The sequence below is a fragment of the Diabrotica virgifera genome, chromosome 9 (genome assembly GCF_917563875.1).
Source record: "Diabrotica virgifera virgifera chromosome 9, PGI_DIABVI_V3a".
NCBI classification, from domain to species: Eukaryota; Metazoa; Arthropoda; class Insecta; order Coleoptera; family Chrysomelidae; genus Diabrotica; species Diabrotica virgifera.
In genome coordinates this window covers 1,922,212-1,945,889 of record NC_065451.1, presented here as the reverse complement: position 1 = coordinate 1,945,889, position 23,678 = coordinate 1,922,212, and the positions used below count along the sequence as shown (strand labels likewise).

Genomic DNA, 23,678 nt, shown 5'->3' with positions numbered 1-23,678 from the left:
ATGCTTTGTAAAGCGGTGCCTTCCTCAAATGTGAGGACTTAATTAAGAAGAACCCCCCATAGTCCACTGAGACGACTTGGAAGGGTCTAGTGGGGAGTACACGATCGGGATGCATATCTGCCATCTGTTGAACAGAATTGGGTGTCATGAATCGGAAACAGTTTACACACTTACGAATTAAGCGTTTAATCTGTCTTAATCCGTCAATTGGCCAGTACTTCATTTTGACATACGAAAGTACTGTTTGCGCGCCTGAATGTAATAACTTATGATGAGCTTGAGTCAAGATTAGTTCTACAACTCGACATTTAGAAGGAAGTAGAATGGGGTGTTTTTGATTATACGATATGGGGGCGTGTCGGAGACGTCCTCCCACACGAATCAGCCCATCATTATGTTGTAGGAAGGGGTTGAGTTTACGAATGGCTTTATTGGTCACGAGTTTAGCATTTTTCAATTCAAGAATCTCTTTTTTAAAGTAGATACTTTGGATATACCTGATGATCGCGTGATCAGCGATCTCCATTTCGGGTGGCGTCAATATATCCGTATCTCGTGGAGAGTTATTTATTTTCTTTTTAATATTACTGATGAATCTAAAAAGATAAGCGACAATTCTTTGAATTTTACGAAAAGAAGAAGATTTAGCGAATAGATTTTCAAAGGTGTCGTTGAGTTCGTGATTTGTTGCTATGTTTGAGACAACTAACTTCCTTAATTCAGGAAGATCATCCTGAAAATGAGGAATTTGATGAAGAGAAAAATCGATGGGATTGTCTCTAATAAAGCTAGGTCCGCATAACCAGTCTTCGGTGGTCTGGGGATTATCAAAGACATTTATCCCTCTGGAAGCGGGGTCAGCGATGTTTTCGTGACTTCTGACGAAATGGAAATCACAAGGAAAAGTTTCCAACAAGGAATTGACCTTTTGAATTCTGTTTTGTACAAAAATGTTCCAAATGTGTTTTTTAGAAAGTATCCAAGACAAGGCAATTGTAGAGTCAGCAAAGAGATGAGATGAAGATATACTCAAATTTTTCTTGAAGATGTGAAAAAGTCTATGAGCCAGAGTGACTCCCAACACTATTCCACAAAGTTCCAATTTGGGGATGGTGAGTTTATTTTTTAGCGGAGAAATTTTGTTTTTAGAAGCGATAAGCCGCGACGATACAGAAAAGTCTGAGTATGTCGCTTTGAGATACACACAAGTGCTGTATATTTTTTCCGATGCGTCGGTGAAAATAATTAATTGAACATCAACAACTTTCTTTTGTAAAAGTAAGCATCGAGGTACCTTGACCTCTTCTATAGTTTTGAATGTCGATAAGAGGTTTTGCCAATTTTTCATAATGATGGGTGAGTCAATGGGTTGATCCCAGTCCAGTTTCTGGGACCATATTTCCTGTATCAAGAGCTTAGCGTTCACAAGGACAGGGGATAACCATCCTAGCGGGTCATACAAAGTAGCAATGTAGGAGAGAATAGTACGTTTAGTAACAACATTAGCCAATTTGAAGATAGGAGTTTTAAACGAAAAGTGGTCGCGTTCTGAATCCCAGAATATGCCTAAGACTTTATCAGATCCCGTGAAGTTAAGACTGACTTCAGAGACGGGATTTAAATTGTGTTGAGACAGAAATTCTGAAGAACTGCAGTTCCACTTGTGGAGGAGGAAACCATGGGTTTCTAGCAAAGAAGTTAATTGTTCGAAAAGACAACTTAATTCATGAAGACTGTCAGCACCGCTGATCAGGTCATCCATATAGATAGATTCTTGCAGAACACTAGTAGCAAGTTCGTGGGTATGTTTGTTGTTGTCAGCGATGTGCTTGATAACTCTTTGAGCGATAAATGGGCTACTTGGGAGCCCGAAGGGTAATCTTTGAAATTGATAGCACCGTAAAGGCTGCTGAATATTGTCCCTAAAGAGAAAATTTAACAGAAATGTTTCAGTGGGACAAATGGCGATTTGTAGGAACATAGCCTTGATGTCGCCTACTAGTGCGAATTTAAACTGACGAAACTTAGCGAGAATGTCAAAAAGTTCATGTTGGACGACATAACCTTTGTCTATGACGTCACTGAGGGAGATTCCCGTAGACGATTTATTGTTTGGATCGAAAACTATACGAGTGGAAGTAGTAGAGTTGGATTTGAAAACGGGAAAGTGAGGGAGAAAGTAATTAGGTTTACCTGAGTCATTTAGCATTTTTAACGGCACTTGAATTATTTGTCCGTTATTGAGATATTCCGATATAATGTCCTGATATTTTTCCAATAAATCAGGGTTGAGTTGAAAACGTTTCTCGAGACTGAGAAAACGTCTTTTTGCCGAGAGAAACGAATTTCCCATGTCTATATCTTCGATAGGGAGTTTGAGATTGAGTGTGGACTCATATCGTCCATTGGGGAGAACATTAACATGTTTTACAAAATTAATTTCAGCGGGGTGATCATTAATGAGATCGGTGTTCTGAGGAGCGGCTTCTTCCAGCTCCCAGAATTTTTGTAAATGATCGGATAGTTCCTCGTTGGACACTACCGGCTCATTTACGGCGGAAGGAGTGTTATGAGAACAACAAGTAACGAGAGAGTTTGAATAAAATTCCAAAGCCTTTTTAGTATTTTTCGACTTAAGAGCAAAGTCTGGAACTGACCCTGATATCGTGTACCCGAGTAGAGTGCGTTGAAGAACGGGAAGACCTTTTCCCAAACGAATTATTTCAGGTTGAATGATATCGTTATACAGGTCTGCACCGAGCAGGATACCAATTGGGGATGTTACATGGAACATCGGATCACCTAATGGTATCTCTGAGGGTATGTTTAGTTTGCTCGCCGAAATAGAAATTTGAGGAAGCGGATTTGTTATCTTTGGGAGTACAGAGCACGAGATGTCAAAAGGAACGTCGTTAGCGACAGCGAAAATTGTTGTATCTACAATAGATTGAGACGAGGATGAGGTGGAGTTAATTCCATTGATCCGTAATTTTCCATCTCTAGTGGTGAGTGACAGTTCCTTTACGAGGTCAGCACTAATAAATGAAACCTGTGAGGCCGAGTCTAAGAGTGCCTTTGCGAAGACCCTCTTGCCGCTAGGAGCGACAAGATAGACCTGGAGTGTGCTTAATAACACCAAATGATTATCAAGCGAGGCTGCAGATAGAGCCATTGAATGTGGAGTCGAATTTTGAAGATTAACTTCCGTTTCAGGAGCTCTAACATGTGAGGGCCCCTGTTGTGAATTACCCTGTGTATGGGAGTTATTTGAGATAGCGGTTTTATTATGATTATTTGAGTTGTGTTGGCCAACAGCCGCGGAAGGGTTACTATGACCCGTTTTGTCGAAATGGAGCAACGTGTGATGACGAGATTTACAAACTATGCAAGAGAATTTGGATTTACACTGATCGAGCATGTGAGACCCAAGACAATTAATACAAAATTTATTTTGTTTGACAAAACTAAAACGTTCTTTAGAATTCAACTGCTTGAACTGAGGACAAGAGTAGATCGAGTGAGAGTCGTTGCAATAGGAACATTTCTTAGGACCTAAGCGAGGCGAAAGGTTACTGGTAGAAGTGTCTGAGGCTAGGTGTAAAGAGTGTCTGGAAGTAGTAGTCGATTTTGGTTTTGATTGAGATTGAATATTCTCAAGATGAACAACGCGTGTCTCGATTTCCCCTAGAAAATGGACAAAATCAGGGGTAGCTTGGCTACCACCGGATTGGAACTCAAGAGCCCTAATGGTAGGTGCGTCGAGTTTCTGAGTAGCGATATGTATGAGAAGTAAATGCAAGAGATCTGAAGGGGGCCTATTCAAGTTCAATAGGGCCTTGAAATTATTTGACATGACCGTATGAAAATTTCTTAATTGTGAGTGATTTGCGTTTCCAGAAATAGGAGGCGCATCAAGAATTTGAGAGATGAGAGTTTTGATAAGCGATTTAGAGTTGGCGTACCTTTGTGTCAGGTTATCCCGGGCTATTTTGTAATTGTCACCTGTGAGTGGGATATGCTCGAGAAGCGTCAAAGGCTCGGAAGTTAGAAAACTTTTGAGGTAAATGAGTTTTTCCAGATCACTTAATGTAGTATCAGATCCTATTATTGTATCAAAGGTCTCAATGAATGAATTGTATTCAGTAACTAAGCCACTAAATGGTTTTAACTGAATACGAGGGAGGTTTACTGTTCGTTGCCTAGCCATAGACTGTGAGGTTAGAGAAGAATTAGGGTCAAATTGGAGGGAGGGGGTAGCAGTCACATTAGAACTTTCAATGACCTCTAACCTTTCTTCCAATAGAGAAATTGTATCCAAATATTTATCAAAAACCACAGAGGAATCAGTAGAGGGGGTAGGTTCCTCGGGGATCGTCTCCAGCACATTTTGAGCATCGCGGAAAAGTCCGTAAGAATGTTTGAGTTGTGAAATTATTTCACGAATTTTATATTTGTTTAGAGAATTAAGAGTTGTGGGAACCGAATCAGCCAACTTGGTTATATCAAGTTTTGCGGTGAGCCTCTGTCGGTTATATTTTGATCGGTCAGCCATGTTGCGAGAATGTGAGATTAGATAGATTATTTGCAAATGTCTAAACCTATAAATCGATGCGAAAATGAGAGAATATGTACAATATATTATATATTACACGTTTAATAGTGTGAGATTGGCTTAATAGTATCACCCTGTATGAGCGCAGATTAGTATATGAAATGCAAAACTATAAAATTTCAAAATATATGCAATTTTCCAAAATGGGTATTTTTCAGCAAGTGTGAGACACCCTTAACAAGTATTTAAATTAATTAAATTGAAGGAAAAAACAATTATTTATTTTCTATAGTTTTCTAGAAGTGTAAAATGAGCTTAAGCGAAGCTAAATGTAGCAAAAACTTACAATTTATGCAAGAAAACAAAATTATTTTTAATAATTTTTGTAACCTGTGAACCAGGCTTAATCGGATTCAAAATTATAAATTTAATTTAAATCAAAAGGTTGAACAAACAATGTTAAAATTATAACACCCGTACTATCAGCCAAGAAATGAGTACACTTTTTGTATACTATAAACAGAAAAATATATTTACGAAAATAAAATAATGTAATATATGCAAATATTTTTTCATACAAACAAAACGACTCCTTTATTTGAACAAAGCAAGTAGTTTCTGAAATTGCACGTGTAGACCGGGCTTAACAACCTACCAGCTATTGTAGAGACGTGCTGGGTTAAATACTGAGAATTTGAGTGCAGAAAGAGAGGAATATTTTATTTTTGTGCCGGGGCGGCGTGGCTTGGAAATTTCCAAATGCAACAGAAAGACACTATAAATGAAAAACCGTTATTCTCAGAATAGAGATTATCAAAATATGCAAATACGAAGGACCTTGAGGATTTAATTAATAAATAATTAATATGATACGGCTCGATGGAACAGAAATGTTTAGGCAATACGTAAAGTATCCTTAACAATAGTAACCTATACTTATTGTACGGTTATAGAGTATATTCCCATAGGTAAGCTGGTTAAGAGTAGATAACGATTTTTCATATGTAATTTAAAGTATTATCTGCATAAATGGCACAAAGAATATTTGCTACGAGAGGTATATGGTTCAAAATGCATACAGTATCACGACTAATAAGTTATGTTCACATACATGTAGAGTACTTACAGTTTTATTCCTTGATGACGTGTCACATCAGAGCTCTGATTGAATTCCATAATCCATTTGGTTCATTTGTAAGGCACTCACTAATACGCTAAATAAATCATCGTCGATAATACTGAGCAGATTGAATTATCTGAGCGGTATAAAACGATAGCAAAAAAAGCCGGTAAAATGCGGCCTTTTTACTAATAGCGGGAGCGTCGATAGATTAGAGATGATTCTCGTTAGGAAGCTTTTGACGATCTGCCCCGGCGAGGGGTTCAAATGCGAGTCTCAACAATAACCTGGAGTTTCCAGAAAGGTTACATAAATACTACTTGAATTTTAAGTAATCAGTAGTACAGGGGCGTAACTAATTATTTTAGTGAGCCGTGTATAATATATTTATTGTACAAATATATCAGTGCAAGAAAAGGTGTGAACAGAATATATTAGTGTTTTTAGTAAATATATTTATTATAATTTTTGTGTCTTTGGATTTGTCTTCCTTAGGAGTAAGATGAATATTATTAAAACATTTTATTGTATATTTATTATACTTTCACCTTGTCTGTTTGTTACCGTGAATTGTTATTAGGTAGGTCCGAACCGATACAGACACAGTCCTCGTAGCGCATTTGGTATATCATTCGGTCAGAGATCGAGAGGTCTTGAGTTCGAGTCCGGAGCAATCCTATACTTTTTTTTTTATTTTTTTGAAAGCTGTAAGCACAAAATTAGTTTGGTGTTTAAAAAAATTAAAACAAACTGTTTAACGTATATTTATTTTTAAGAAATCATATAACTTCTTACGTGCGTACAAAGTACACACACATTATTTTTTTAAATTTTATAAATGCTTATCTTGCAATTTCAATGCGTGTCCTAATCGCTTTACCTTGGTCATTGTTTTCATTTACCTAGATTCCCAGATATTTGTAGTTATTCACTCTTTCTACTTTGTTTTCCTACCTAGCCTTCCTACTGTATGTTGCTGAGAAATAATCATGAACTTGGTTTTCTTAACGTTCATTTGTAGTCCATATTTTATACTGATTTGATGTAATCTATTTACTAATCGTTGCAGTGCTTCTAGACTGTCTGCAAAAATAGCGGTGTAGTCTGTGAATCTTATGTTGTTCAAAATGTTTTTCGTTTATTGATATTGTAGCGTGATTAGTGTAATTACTTCTAATTACAATAAAACCAGCGGTTCGTAATTTATATACGACTTTATTTTTTATTTATACAAGTTTACTTTACAAACTTTAGCTTAAGACTAACTCTATTTACAAATATGTCCTATTTATATATGCGATACAGATATTCCAGAAATATCTATATATCTCCAGCTATGTCCATGTGACTCGACCGCTTGCTGCATCGGCGTATCTCGAAACATCGATAGTGTTCTGTCTGTCCGGAGACGGGAGCTGGTATACGAGGGTAGGTCAATAATTATTTTGTTACACTGCTCCCCTCTTAAGATCTGAGCGTCCCGATCAGCAACTCTAGATGGCCCAGGATGGCGGAATCTACAGGATTCTCCAGCTCTGCATACACCCCTAGAAAAGAAGTAACAGTCTACTGTCTTTGAAGGGTATGACATCTTTGGGTTCATGCAACACACAGTAATCCGTACGCCAGTTTCTCTGAAGATCACTTCCAGCATGCTTCTCACAATCTTCCAATCCAGATTTTCTACTGCATGGCCAATTTTTGGTAAAGCCAAATCTTTGATGTCATAATTACAGACCATTTTCTTCAAATTAGTTAGAGCACGCCATATGTTCTCGTAGCTTGGCGTGTCCGTATAAGACTTCCTGGTCACTATATACAGCAAAGATCGAGGACCATCTTCCAATCGCAATACTCTTCCAATTTTAGGTTGTTGATTCCTGAACTCGTCCAGGCGGCCGAACTTTCTATTGAATACGGACGAGATTCCTTTAGTCATCTCGAGGTCTTGGGCAACACAGTGGGCTAGAGAGACGTTTTCTGGAACACCAAACAGATCTTGCTGAACTTCTGTGGTCACGCCGAATCTAGCACTCTTTCTTTCTGCGTAATTTGACATAAATTCCTTAAAACTTGGCTGTGGTGCATCTTTCATCTCCTGTTGGAGGACTCGGGCTTCCTCTGTTTCATTTGAGCCAGCATTTGATAGCAGTTTCCCTTAAATTCATAACTCTTACAGGGATCACATCTCGAACTTTTACCAAAGTTTTCGCCGTTAGGAACGCGACATTATCCACATCTTCGACCATCCTTAAACTTCCCTCTCGGCAGTGTCCATCAAGCATGGTCATCAGAATTTTCTCACTATTACCGGGTATGGTTACGTCGCATGTAGTAAGTAAGCGGATGACATCTTCTTTGTCGTCGTGAAAGGGCAACTCTTCACCATTGATCTTGAGAACTCCATTTTGAACATCCAATATTGCCCCCACTTTCCTTAGTACGTCCATCCCCAATATGAATTCGTCGGAGATCTCGGCAATTAATACTTGATGTTCAACTGTGGTCTGGCCAATGGATACTGACATATTAGCCTCGCCATATGTATTAATTAGCTCACCAGTCGCTGTTCTAAGCTTTACTGTTGCAGGTGATAATTTATTATGGTCTCGTACTACATCTGGACGTGCGATAGTTCTCGTTGCACCTGTATCCACCAAAAATGATCTACATCTATTACTGATACGACCTTCGATGTATAAGTAGTGGATTCCACCGGAGGACGTAAGGTTGACAGTTACTATGGGGGCTCTAGTTCTCGAGGTCGGCAGTTGCCCCTTGGTGTCGACCCGCTCTAGTTTTCCGACGGCTGTACGATCTTCTTACAATTACGACGAATGTGGCCTACGTCTCCACAATTCCAACATCTAGGCTCGCGTCTCTTTGGCATCTGATTACTTAATACTCTCCGTATCATTTCCTCCAGACGTTCATCGTTGTGTTCGTCACTTTCTTCAATGGTTCTTACTCTATGGCCTCGTGAAGTTTGACTAGCCGTTTCGTGTTCCAATGCAATAGCAAGTGCTTCATCTAAAACTTTCGGTCTTGCTAGTCGTAAAGCTTTCTGTAGTTCATTATCTTTCAGCCCATTGACGAAGGTATCTACTGCAATTTCTTCTAAAACGCTGTCTGGCACCTCTGGATAAGCCAACCGCACCACACGAGCCACATCTGCTTCAAATTCTTGCAGATTCTCACTTGCTCGTTGACTTCTACTTCGCAGTTGTGCTTTGTATACTTGTTGTAGATGGGCATCTCCATAGCGTTTTTCTAGACGAGTGAACAAGGTCTGGTAACAATTTTCTTGACCCTTGGGAATTGACCTTAATATATCTGCAGCATCACCTCGTAAAGCAGCAGTCAAGGAAACAGCCTTTTCTTGTTCGGTCCAATGATTGGCGGTCGCAATAGCTTCAAACTGTCTAAGATATATGGACCAAGAGGACTTTCCATCAAATGGTGGTAATTTGAATCTCATATTATGCGACGTTTCGTCTCTCGGTAGTTCATCTTTCACTAAAGGATCTAACGTTGCTGCATTAACTGATGGTTGTACTTTTGTATCGGTTATCCTGCTCTCTAGCTGTTTGATCTTTTCTTCTACGGTCTCTACACTTTTCTGCATCTTATCGAATGTTCTAGAAACTTCTTCAAATTTCTCATTGTTCTGTTTACAAACTTCTTCTAGTTTTTCGTTGTTTTGCCTACAGACCTCTTTAATTATTTGAGAAGTCTCATTGAATCTTTTAGCAACATTTTCGAATTTCTCGTCGCTTTTTCTACTAACTTCTTCAAGTTTCTCGTCGCTTTTTCTAGAAGTTTCATCGATCTTTTGAGAAACACTTTCAAATTGCTCGTTGTTCTGTCTAGAAGTTTCATCGATCTTTTGAGAAACACTTTCAAATTTCTCGTTGCTTATCTTAGAAGTATCATCAATCGTTTCAGAAACAGTTTTTAATTTCGATAAGATTGCTTGTTCTGCTGACTGGAAGTGGAACGTCTCTGGATCATCTCCGTTCTTCGTTAGGACTTCCTCGAGTCGTGCTTGTAGAACTATCTTGAGCCCACTGCTGTCCAGATCCCGTTCCTCGAGCTGTTCACGGAGCTGTTTTACTGTAAGTTCTCGTAGCAACATCTTTGGTCGGCACACACGTACTTTCCAAAATGTCTTTTAAAAGTCTTTCCGAATACCGAACAATCAACGCACTTTAACTATTCCCGACGAATAAAGTCCAAAAGTCTTTTAAAGTCTTTCCGAATACCGAACAATTAACGCACTCCGGTTATTCCCGACGAATAAAGTTCAAAAGTCTTTTAAAGTCTCTCTGTAATTCACTTATTTATATCGCACTAAGTTAACCGAACACCGACACCAACTGTAGCGTGATTAGTGTAATTACTTCTAATTACAATAAAACCAGCGGTTCGTAATTTATATACGACTTTATTTTTTATTTATACAAGTTTACTTTACAAACTTTAGCTTAAGACTAACTCTATTTACAAATATGTCCTATTTATATATGCGATACAGATATTCCAGAAATATCTATATATCTCCAGCTATGTCCATGTGACTCGACCGCTTGCTGCATCGGCGTATCTCGAAACATCGATAGTGTTCTGTCTGTCCGGAGACGGGAGCTGGTATACGAGGGTAGGTCAATAATTATTTTGTTACAATATACACTGTTCTTCCTCTGATATTGCTTCCCTAAAAATAGCTTCGCTGTACAGATTGAATAACAATGGGGACAACACGCAACCAGAACCTATTTTACTTCAAATCAGGCCCGAGGCACTACATAATTTTCGGGCCCCTAAATATAATTTAATAATAATATTAATTAAGTTAATTAGTTAATATTGATATCAAATTTTTTAATTGTTCTAGGACCTTCTTCTTAACGTGCCCTATCAAGTCCTCGTGACGTTGGCGATTAACATGGCGAAACTGTCTCTGTCTCGAGCTATTCTAAATAGTTGTTCTTCTTTCTTTACTCCTGTCCACTCCCGGATATTCTTCAACCAAGAGGCCTGTTTTCTACCAATTCCTCTGCGTCCTCCGATTTTACCCATCATAATAAGTTAAAGAATATTATACCGGTCTCCCCTTACTACGTGTCCAAAATAGGCCATTTTTCTATATTTGATGTTATGAAGAAGCTCGCGGGCAGCATTTGCTCTCTTAAGGACTGCCACACTTGTCAGAGTAGCCGTCCATGGTATTTTCAGTGTACGTCTGTGCAGCCACATTTCAAAGGCCTCCAAACGATTAATGGTCGATATGTTTAATGTCGCTTCGACAACATACAAGAGGACTGACCAAATGTAACATTTAATCATGCGCTTTCAAAGTTTAAGTTGCAAGTTATCATTACAGAAAAATGACCTCATTTTTAAAAATGTCGTGCGGGCTATCTCGATTCTACATTTTATCTTTTTATCTGGATCTAGTTGTTTAATAATATGACAACCAAGATATTTAAAACTGGGTACTCTTTGAATTATATGATCATCAACATATAACTGTGAATCTTTTGAACAGTTTATGTTTAGGCCAAACTCTCTTCCCACTGTGTCAGTGACATTTGAAAGGTGTTGTAATCTATTCATATCATCACTTAAAATAACTGTATCGTCTGCATATCTGATTGTATTTATCAGAATTCCATTAACTTTCACACCCCATTCCAAAATATGAAGCGCTTCCTTAAATATTCTATCTGAATATAAATTGAATAACAGTGGGGACAGTATACAACCCTCTCTGACACGTCTTTGTATTTTGCATATTTCTGTTGATTTTCTTTTTATGCAAGCTGTCGCTGTTTGACGCCAGTATAATTTTTCTATGATTCGTACATCTTGACTATCAACTCCTTAATTCTTTAATATTTTAATTGATTTGTGATGTTGTACTCGATCAAAGGCCTTCTCATAGTCAATAAATACAGCAAATACGTCTTTCCTTTGATCTCGGCATTTCTGCAATAATACATCAAAGAGTGCGACCCGGGTTCCCAGTCCATTTCTGAAGCCAAATTGTGTTTCACCCTGGTCTTCTTCACATTTATCTCTGATTCTACAGTGGATGATACGTAGAAAGATTTTCAAAGTGTGGCACATGTGGTCCTAAGACCACAGTTGACAAATTTGAAAATTTATCTTGTTTTATTGCAATAAAAATTTTTTGATGATCTTTCCGGGCCCCATTATAATGCGGGCCCGAGGCAGGTGCCTCACTGGCCTAGTGGTAAAATAGGCCCTGCACGCAACCCTAACACCTCTTTTGATTTTAGTTTTTGTTTAACCGAGGTTACGGGACACCTCATTTGAAAGGTGTTCTAATCGACTTTGCAACGATTTATTATGCGAATATTTATTTCTAGAGGGTTAACCAAAATTATTATGAATAAAACTGTCAATAAAACGTATAAGTATGAATGAGTTATATAGTATAATAAGTCTCCTGAATCATTAATTAAACGTTTTTTTCCTAAAAATCTACAGTTCAAATCACTTTTATTCTGCTTCAAAATAAATTTTTAACTTTATATCACGTTGAAACAAAAGTTTAATTCGTTTTTGTCATATTATATCATATTATCCTACTTGTCATTTCATTTTATTACTATGCACATTTCAGAACAAATAAATTTGAATAGTCTATACATATTATATCATAAAATTACAAATTAATTTTTAATTTCGATTCCATTTTAATGTGCAAAATAACTGCCATCACATATTGATGAAAATGCAAACTATAGCAGCGATGTTATTAGTTTTATAAATGTGTGATCAGTGGCGGCTTGTCCTATGAGGCAGGTGAGGCAGTACCTCACCAGTATATCAATCGACTATTTACGTTATTTCGTTGTTTTATAATCAGTTTTTTAAATATAATTTAGCTTTTTGAAATTTCCTAAATACCTTTATTTTTATGAAAAAAATTAAAATTGGTACGGCCCTGACTCTTTATCTTCTTATATATCCGTCTTCCACGTGCCATTCCAACTTTCTCAAATTATTACAGTTGAAGCTAGCCTCACACCATCTGCAACAGTATGGGACAACGCCAACAGTAAAACCGGCAAAATTTGAAAAATGTGCCACCGATTCTAGGAACAAAATTCATCCATCCTTGAGGCAGGCCTCAGGCTCCGCGGAACGGAATAGGGATAGCCGAACGGCCTCAGGCTCCGCGGAACGAAATGGGAATAGCCGAACTGAACCGACTAGTACAAGCACAAATCGATTGCAGATCATAGCTTTTTATGTATAAGCGGTATATACGAATGGATTATTATATTTTAGAAGTTTATGGATAGTATATATTTAAAACAGTGTTCATTTTAAATCATTGTTCATCATCACCTAATATATTCTTGTGAAGCTATTTTTTCTTTGTGGCATTTATGTAATTTATTATTCTAAATGAGAAATAAGATTATACAATTTAACTTAAAAAATTATTTTATTAACGTTTCCACTTCAACATCGGACGTTTACATACAAAAGTAGTTTTGAAGTGTTTCAAAATAGTTATTAATCTACTCTATGTCATATTATGTATAAGATTTTAGTTTGTGAAAACTGTCATTATAGATAGCAGTGCGTGAAGGGTTTAAAGTGTGCGTGAAGTAACAATGTATTTTAAATGGGATTTACTTTTCCGCACACTTTCAATGGGTTTTTTGGCACACTTTCATATAATCAAATATCCTTAACTTTCGCGTTGTCATGGTGATGACAATATGAGCAATGACTTACAATAAAAATTTTGACAGTTTTGTGGTTTGAAAGTAGTTAGGATTTTTAAATGTCAAAGTTCTAAAAATTGTAGAATAGAAATGAATTCCAGTGACGAAGAGTTACAGTTTTTTTATTTGTTTATCGTAGAGTAGATAAAATATTGTATGAAACTGTGCGTGAAGTACTTTTTGCGAACTTACGCGATGTATAGCGTAAGTAAAAATTAGAGCACGAGCGACAACGGAGCGAGTGCTATACATCGCGTAAGTTCGCAAAAAGTACTTCACGCACAGTTTCATATAATATTTTATCTACGATAAACAAATAAAAAAACTGTAACTCTTCGTCACTGGAATTCATTTCTATTCTGCAATTTTTAGAACTTTTGACATTTAAAAATCCTAACTACTTTCAAACCACAAACTGTCAAAAATTTTGTTGTAAGTCATTGCTCATATTATCATCACCATGATAACGCGAAAGTTAAAGATATTTGATTATATGAAAGTGTGCCAAAAAACCCATTGAAAGTGTGCGAAAAAGTAAATCCCATTTAAAATACATTGTTACTTCACCCACACTTTAAACCCTTCACGCACTGCTATCTATAATGACAGTTTTCACAAACTAAAAACTTATATACAGTGATGAGCGTGCTAATAACCGGCAAAATAGCACAAAAGATGGAAAACGTATTAAGTTGTGAGATAAAATGAAATGAAACTAGTTGAGCTGGGAAATTTAGGGATTGTAACCTTTTTATTTATAGTATATTGATTGTTTCCCAGCTTTACACGTATCAGAGGAGTATGTCAACGAAAACTGATACGTATAAAGGTGGGAAACAATCAATATAATGTAAATTAATAGGTTAATATCGATAAATTTCCAGCTCGACTAGTTTTATTTCTTTTTATCTCAAAACTTAATACGTTTTCCATCTTTTATGCTATTTTGCCGGTTATTAGCGCGCTCATCACTGTATAATATGACATAGAGTAGATAAATGTTTTATTTTGTGTGTGTGTGTTTTTTTATAAAATATATAACTACATAATAAATTATTTTTCTTTATTTATTTGTTACATTTACATAAAAAAGTAGTTTTTAAGTGTTTCAAAAATGTATGCTGTGGTTGTGTTTTTTTTTGTAAAATTTTTTTGAACATACTTATTCAAATCAGAGTGAGCAAAATATTTAAGCGAATAATATTTAGCTCATTCCCCATATCTTCCACGATTTTTGAAAAAACGCACACTCTTCCAATTCCAATATGGAATTGGAATTCAAAATAACTCTATGCACTGAGGCTGAAAGCGCTTGAGTCGATCGCATTCACTGGAAAAGTTTTAGAGAACCAATCAACAGCAAATATTTCTTGAGGATTTTTTGTCCGGAATTCTTTGTGGGGATATTTGTAGATTATTTGTCCGGGATATTTTGTGGGGATTTTTTGTCCGTGGATTATTTATCCGGGGACTATTTGTCTGGGGATTTCTTGTCCAGGGATAATTTGTAAGGATTTTTTGTCCGGGATTATTGGTCCTAGATTCGTCCTAGCGTTAGGATGTCACAAAATCGATCTTCTGGCCATTAAAGAGGAGCTAACCATAATAATAAAATTCCTCAGGTGTAGTGTGCCTCACCACCTTATACTATCACGAGCCGCCCCTGTGTGTGATAGAGATGGGCTAACGAACGATGGTTTTGTAACGGTTACATAACACTACTGCTTGAATTATTGTCAGTGTGACAAAGTGTGACGATTCAAAAATCCTAAAGTTTTAATACTCGTATTTCAATCTCCGTTTTGTATATGAGATTTTAATATGCGCCATAAAGTATTCGAAGGGTAGATTGTAATTATAAATTATTATTGTTTGTTTCTTATAAACATTCCAATGCCATCTTAAACTTCGGCGAAAAACACTTGTTTCTCTTCGATTAGAATAAACAAGAACCAATCATAATAAAGCCACATCAGAACTAAAAACACTACAGAAGCATCAGATCATCCCCTTTTGGCCTGGAACAGGAAATATCAAGCAACCTTCGCCACAAATACCCCCGATAAGCGATAACTATGAACTTTGGGCTAGAAATAATAGGAAAAAGGCAAACGCATTCTCGGAATATTTGAAAAAAAAGTTTTTAAATTCTACGACCACGTAGAAATACAAAGATTTCTCAAAACTCCTCATCAGATGGATTTGTCTCGAGGAACGATTCAACTCAACTCTAACACGTTCCTTTTAATCAATCTGAGTACAGTGATAAAGTAACTGCGAAATCACCTAATACCTCTATCACTTCAAAAATAACAAAGTATGAATGAATTATTTATACTCCGAAATTTGAGTCAATATTTAATCTAATTAACAGATAACGGGACTATTGATTCCTTGTTTATCAATATTTACAACACAAACCTTATACTAATTTTATTTAGTAACCAATGGCGTTCATTTGTGGTGGAACCGTTTCTGAGTAGGATTCATAATCACAAGAGCGAATCATAAAAAAGGAACTATTTACCTCAACTCTGGCACGTTCTTTCCATGAATTCGAGCAACAGCGACAAAGTAACTGCGAAATCACGCAGCACCTCTATCACTCCAAAAATTAGCGAAGCCAGTTGGAATAACAAAGAATGAATTAATTTATACTCTAAAATTTGCTTCAATATTATTTAATCTAATTAGCAGTTAACCGGACGACATAATAAATTAATATTTCATAAAATCCATAGCGGATAAATTGTTATTTTGAACGATTAAAACCATTATTATGATGCATTCGGTTGATGAATCGATAGTGGAGGGTTTTGTTGTGCCAGAAATCTATTATACATCCAGTGGTTCATCGTTAATAGGACTGCATTTGCATTATGGAGAGATTATAGAATTGGTAATCATACGATAATTTTAACATACGCTCGACATGCTTTTTATTGTTCTGTCGTGAAATACTATTTTGTTTGTAATCTAAAGATCGGACAATGAATTTTCTTTGGCCAAACGTAAAATTCTCATTTTGAAGAATTTATTAGGACTTAGTACTTATAATTTAGTACATACTGATACTTATACTTATAACTTAGTACTAACTTGCTCTTTTAATATTAAAGAGAACGAAATACTAAATTAGGACTCAAAACTTATAAAAAGAACTTTATTTTATAAAAGTATAAGTCCTGAAACAATTTCTTGATAAGACGTTTATAAAATTTTTAGAAAGTTATTTAGAATCATTTATAAGTTCATTTTTTAAAACATAAGTTCTTTATAAATTCTTATAAGTTCTTTAAAGAGTTCAAAACCTACGTAAAATGGAAACTATGTTTTGCCACAGGCTAGTGTTCTTATGGCAGACAAATGTCCATATTTTTCGATTACTTGCTGTTTAAATATTGAAAGGAACGACTTTTAAAAATTAATTTTATCGGAAATATATTATGATTTAACACTTATAATAAATGAACTTTATTTGATAAGAATTGAAACAATTTCTTAATAAGGTCTTTACAAATTCTTTGTAAGTCCTTTATAACCCGCCATGATAATTTGTAATTACATATTTATAAGTTCTTATGACAGTCCATAAGTTCTTTATAAATTTTTTTAAATCCCTTAAAAGGTTCAAAAATCTATAAAAACCTACCTGAATGAAAGAGATCGAAGTTAGGCTAAATGACAGTGATCTATACACAGATAAAAGAGATTTCACCGTAACTGGTGATTTCCATCTCTTTTCCCCATTCCTTACTTGCTCTTTTGGACACTAAGAATATTTTTCTTCTTCTTAGAAATGCCTCATTTTGGCCATAGAAAATATTTTAACTTAAGTTCGTTGATATTCATTCAAATCTTTGGAACTCATTAAGATTTTTGAAAAGTGGACTTGATTTGACAAGTAAGCAGTTGTCAGATGCTAGATATTGAAGCAAAAAAACATCACACGAACCAACAATCTTGAAGAGAGACCTTTGTAGCTTTGTAAATCAGCAACTTGAATAAACAAGATAATTTTTACATTGGTAACTTGGGTGAAACACTTACCTATCACAGATATCGTGGCAGGTTTCGAAAAAACAGGCTTCTGCCCCGCAGTAATGACCTCACAAACATACTCCCCACGATCGCTAGCTTGAGTATTGCTGATCAAGAGCGTTCCGTTCTGTTTGAAGATCTTGATCCTTGGATGAGACAGGACGCCTTCGTCGTACTCGTGTTTCAGAGTTTTACCGTCTTTCTTCCATTTAAGGACGGTGTGTTCCCTTGAGGACGACTCAAACTCGCACGTGAGGACGGACTTTTCGTTTTCATCGACAGTTACGCTTTCGGGTGGTACTGTTATCTTTGGTTTCACTAGAAATAGAAAAAGGTATAATTAAAAGTGGACAAAAATACTTGAAAATACAAGACAAATAACAAGATGTTGAAATGACAAAAACCTTGGATGTCCCATTTTGCTAAATAAATGTCACACGTCTTATAAAACGCGTCTATAACAAACGTCTTATAAAACATGGGATATATGTGAAAAATAAAAGGCTATTTTAATTATAAGCCATCTTATAAAACCTAATTTTATCGGGAATGGACTTAGCACTTATAAATGAACATTTATTTTATAAAACAGATGTTTATTATAAGTATTTTATATACATTTAATCACTTAAGTTCTTTATAGTCCGTCATAAGTCCTTTATAAATTTTTAGAAGTAAGTACCTACCTGCTTAATGGATCTTTTTATAAATTCTTTAAAACATCCCCAAATTCATAAAAAGGATACTTCTCCTATAACTTTTTCGAAAGTACTATATTAGGACTTGTCACTTATAAATGAACAACCATCTTATAAAAACATACGTCCTAAATCAATATTTTGTTAATTTTATAAATTCTTTATACATTCCGTATAAACCCCATATGTTTGTTATACACATTCAAATTATAAAAATCTTTGTAATCCTTCATAAGTCTTTTAGAAATTTTTAAAACTGCTATGGAAATGTTTATAGTTCTTTGAAATGTTCAAAACTCGATAAGAACTAGGATATACATATGTGGGAAAAAGAACCAATGTTCTTTATAAACCATCGTAAGTCTTTATGTACCCTTACCCATGCAAGCTCTTTGTAATAGGTACTTTAATACTGTACTTTATATAATTATTAAAGGACTTATTAATACTGTAATAAGTCCTTTATAAATTTTTAAAAGTACTTTATAATTTCTTATAAGTGTTTTAAAATATTCAAAAATCCATCAAAACTGCGATATTTAAAAAATTTTCTACTATAGTGACATACCGACTAAATGACTGCTGAAATTACTCAAAATTAAAATATTCAGAAAGTAGTAGTAACAATAGTATATTGTGCAACAAGTGCAGAAAGGTACTAATTTCTCACGAGTTTGAAAAGTTGCGGTACGAGCGCAAGCGAGTGCCGCAATTCAAACGAGTGAGAAATTATCTTTCTGCACGTGTTTCACACTATACTTTTTCTACAAGCACAGTTTTTCCTAAAAATAAAAATCACAATTTCCAAACGACGATTACTTATAATAGGTACCTATGTGATAAATGTTAAACTGTATTTAATTAATACCTACTTATCAATTTAAATTCCTTATACCTAAATAAATTGCACAGAAATCAGTTAAAAAATTAATGCACTGCCTTAATTTGTTTAAATTTAAACAATTATTACACATTATTGACATTATATTTATGCAGTCACGGATTTACACAAAACCTACTTCATTCGACGTCTCTTGCACAGGTTGCTAAATCCTTATTGGTTATTTGATAATTATAAAATGTTTAATAAGAATAAAATTGTAAAATAAAACAGTTGTAACATCCATAATTTAGTTTCTATGCTATAGTTAAATATAATAATTGTCTTATAGGTTATATATTTGTCTAAAGTTTAACCACGGATGTAAACAGAATATAACGTTACTCAGAATGCGGTAGTCCACGGATGTAAACAGAATATAACGTTACTCAGAATGAGGTAGTCAACTGTGCAGAAAAGAACTTTGCGGCACAGAAACGTCACTTTGCGGCACAGAAACGTCACTTTTCTGCACACTAATGTCAAATATCTTATACTGTGAGAAAATATCAAGTTTGCTAACATAAAACCGTGCAGAAAAGTGCACTTTGAATAGTGGTTGTAGAAAAAAGACTTTTACTTACTTGTAACGACAATTTCGATGGTTTTTTCAGTGATATCGGCGATATTTTCAGCGACGCACTTGTAGAATCCAGCGTTTTCAGGTTTTACGTGATCGATGATAAGTCGTCCATCGTCCACACGAATATCACCAGTGTCAGAAATCTACACGAAAATAAATCAAAATTGTATACTTAGTTTAAATATTTTACGTAGACTTTTTGTGTGTATTCTAGCTAAATTCTTTGAGATGTGTGGACCTGTAGATATGTACAAGTTGACAAAAATATCTGAAACCGTCAAGGTCAGACCGATCGAGAACTTTGGTTACGCGACGTTGTCAAATCAATCGGATTTCAAAGGTTTTTCGGATTTTTATTTGTTACCTGTTACATACTAAAATTTCCTTCTCCTTTCTCCTGCCTAAATTTTAAAACATTTCACGGGTTTTTAGTGTCCTATTTTTCATGGCCCGTGAAATGCATTCTAAATAAACAACTATTCGACGATTTTATCTCACAATGTCGCAAAACCACTGTTTTCTGTATAATGTATTTTAAATGGATGTTTACTCTTTGCACCAAAGCGTTCAACTGGTGTCCCCTCTCCTTGATTTGCTACCTGAATGGCCTTCGACGTTTCAGATATTTCTGTACAGTTGTACTTTGACAACAATGAAATCTAGCAATAACCTTAGTGATAAGGAGACTGCAGAGCATCTTTTTATTTATGTGACGTCTTCAGAAGACTGAAATTTCAGTAGTTTACTTACAGTGTGTCCATGTTGGTTTTCCCACCATTTCTTAACGGGAGGTAAACTTTTTGGCGGTAAACAGGTAAGTTGAAAACTGGACCCTTCACCTACGATTTTCCGTGAGTTTTCTGGCAGTGTTGGTTCAAAAGAGGCGGATGTCATTGGTTCGATATCTATAAATAAAATTCACGTTTAAAATACTATTCTCATCAGCAAACTAAAACAGTCAAAAAATAACATGACCTTTGGAAGTAATTTCAAAAATTTTAACTAAGCTGGGCACTGAATTTATATAACTAATAGTAAAGCTAATTCATGTAACGTACAACCTAATATATTTTACTTTACAGATTAGTATAATCTGGATTTTCTGCATGCATCTGTCAATGCCAGCATGTTTGTGTATTAATCACCAAGTCTTTTAAGCAAGTTCTGTCTGAAGAGCTAAAAATAGCGAAACTCTTTTCACAGAATGGAGGGTTAGACGAGGTGTAAATATTTCTTTTCATATATTACTTACACATTATTTCACTTTAGTATATGTTTTTACTTACATGCTAACTTTAATTCGGCAGTGTAACTTTGAGGAACCTCTGCAGATTCACTTCTGATGCCGACGCAAGTATAGAGACCTTGATCCAGCTTGCCGACATCGTTGATCTGTAGAGTTCCGTTAGAGTGGATGGTAATTCTGTCGAAAGAGAATTAAGTAAATAAAAAATGTTTCAAATACAACACCAAAATATTTCAAAGATTCTTAGATTTCTACGCGATTTTTTTTGGAAAGAATGCCTTACCTTTTATTATTTTCAAGTCGTTGGTCTTTCAGATACCACTCTATAACGTCGGCATTTTGGTAGGAACAGTCCAAGAAGGCAGTGTTTCCTTGCTTCATTATTAAATCTGAAGGCACGGTTTGTATAAGTGGAGTGTGGTTACCTAGAGACAAGAAATTAATTATTTTATAAGATAATTAAAAGACCGTTTAAGATTTAATTTAGTTTCAGAGAACACCACCATCTGTTTACGTATGTTTCATCTTCTTGGATTCGTCAGAACAGCGCGTAGTGGGCTCTGAATTGAAACCAAACTTAACTGTCATTAAGCAACCTAGTAAAAAATAATTTGATAAAGGACGCAGTGGCGGCTCGTGGCCTTGGAGACAGGGTCGGCAAGGTTTTTTTGTCTCCTCATATAGGTATACCATCAAACTAAAAGGCTTAATTCATCATAGGAGATTTTGTTGTTTTTTGCTTTTTTTTTTTATTTGATGTACTTGACATTCTCTCTTGTTTCATGGTGTTTCGACAATACGTGTTGATTCTTTTGAGACAAGGTAAATCCCGTTTTTTTTTTAGGCAGAAATTGGTGGTAATAAGAAAATTGATAAACAGTTTGTTGTAATGAATTGCAGTACTTACTACATAGAATTATACACACATATTGTGCAACTTATCCCACTTTCTGAAAATATTTGGACCAGCATAATTTTTAAGTACCTAACTTGTAATAATAAATATCTTGGAAATTCTTTGGCGAACGTAACTTTTAAATTTTAAATCGTCAAAGAGGTCAAAAATTTGCAAATCTTTAAAATTCGAAAAACGAGTATCTATTTGCATATAATAGTAGGTATCCAAAATTTCAAGATATACTTACTCGTTTTTCGAGAATATGTATCATGTCGTTGTCTTTTTTGGGGTGGTTCGGAAATATCAAGCGAATCCAAAACGTCACTGCATATATATTGGAAACTACTATCATTACGAAAATCTCTGAGATTTTGCACCAGCTTTCGTATTCTATTTTTAGAATAAATAATGTCAGTTGACTGATTTTGAACAACAAGGAATATCTTGGGCAAACTCTGTCTTAAAAATATTTAAAAACATATTGAAAGAGTCATTAGTATTTAATAAAGTTCTCAAACCGATTGCTTCACGGATCGAGGTATCGCCACTTTCAAAATCATCGCCTTCGATAATAAAATAAAAACTTTCAAAAGCTGTTCACGAAAATCTGCTACAGATACTAAAACTATACGAGATAATCTGCTTAGATAAAACTAACCGAGATTTAAAATTTCATCGCGTCTGACAAACTGTTCGCTTTTTTTTTCGAAACAAATTTGTTCTAAAGCAGTAATCCGTTTAGGTGAGCTAAACTGGCAAGAAAAGTCGATATTCTTTATTTTTTTACATATATCATGTAAAACTAAATTCATTATATGCGCATAATAGTGAGTAAATAAAGCTTGTGATGCAATAGTTTTAACTTTTGCCTGGAGACTATTCAATTCACCACTCATCACAGCAACGCCGTCATAAGATTGCCCCAGTTTGCCCTACCAATTTATTTTTGGTAAAGAAAAATTTGAATCTGTTCTTTAAAACACCAAAAATATATTCTGCCTTATTGCTTTTACTCACATCTCTAAAACCTAAAAACCTCTCATAAATATTACCACGTAACGCGTATCGAACAAAATAATTGATAATTATGAATGACATGATAATCAGAAGTTTCATCTACTTTCAGTGAAAAGCAAATGGTTTTCTAAATCTCAGATTCAACAACGTTATTCAAAATTTAACTATTTGATTATATGTATTATGTAGTTCATTCTGTATTACGAATACACTTCGAATCAGAAAGTAAATCGGTATTTCTAAAACAATTTTATTAATTCTCTATAATTACTTTGATTTTTAACAAATGCTTCGATCCATCATGTTCACTAAATGATAATTCCTGACAACTTAAAAAAATTACAATATCAATTAAACGACGTAAAACGGCGTGATTATTTTTGACAATTTCTACCGATGCATGCTTCCAAATGAAACACCGACCGGCAGACCTAAATGTGCCGTACTTGGCGCGTAACCTGCCATGCCGTATCTTCTATTGCCCACGGAGAAACGTAATGTTCGCTTCTCGCTTGCTCATCGACTTGTTACGTCGTCGTTGAGTTTTACGTGTAAATTGTCAAGCTACGGATGTTAGGGACGGCTAGCCGAAAAGTCAGATAAATGGCTCGGATCATTGATTTTTTGAGAAGTCTGTTATGCGCAGGGATCACTTAACGCTCGGATTGATCAAATTCTTTTAAAAACCATGAATAAAATTTAGTCTGTATTATCTGATAGATTTTTTTTTTATTTCAGAGATACAAATATTTAAAAAATCTATATCTATAAATGTGTGGGTCGGCACTGCCGACCCTGACCGGCCGCCACTGAAAGGACGTAACAGCGACATCTACCAAAACAACGAGAAATTTATTTAAAGAACAGAAGAACTACA

At 35.3% G+C, this 23,678-nt stretch overlaps 1 protein-coding gene across 1 annotated transcript in view; it reads right to left on the bottom strand.

The window, feature by feature from the left end:
• LOC114324916 (tyrosine-protein kinase-like otk) overlaps positions 1-23,678 on the bottom strand; it is a 463,747-nt gene that overhangs the window by 31,414 nt on the left and 408,655 nt on the right. The window contains exons 6-10 of the mRNA XM_028272838.2: positions 21,170-21,311; positions 20,927-21,063; positions 20,391-20,545; positions 19,642-19,783; positions 17,489-17,797 (exon numbers count right to left, since the gene is read on the bottom strand). Of these exons, the coding sequence (XP_028128639.2) occupies positions 17,489-17,797; positions 19,642-19,783; positions 20,391-20,545; positions 20,927-21,063; positions 21,170-21,311 (885 nt within the window). The remainder of the gene's footprint in view (positions 1-17,488; positions 17,798-19,641; positions 19,784-20,390; positions 20,546-20,926; positions 21,064-21,169; positions 21,312-23,678) is intronic.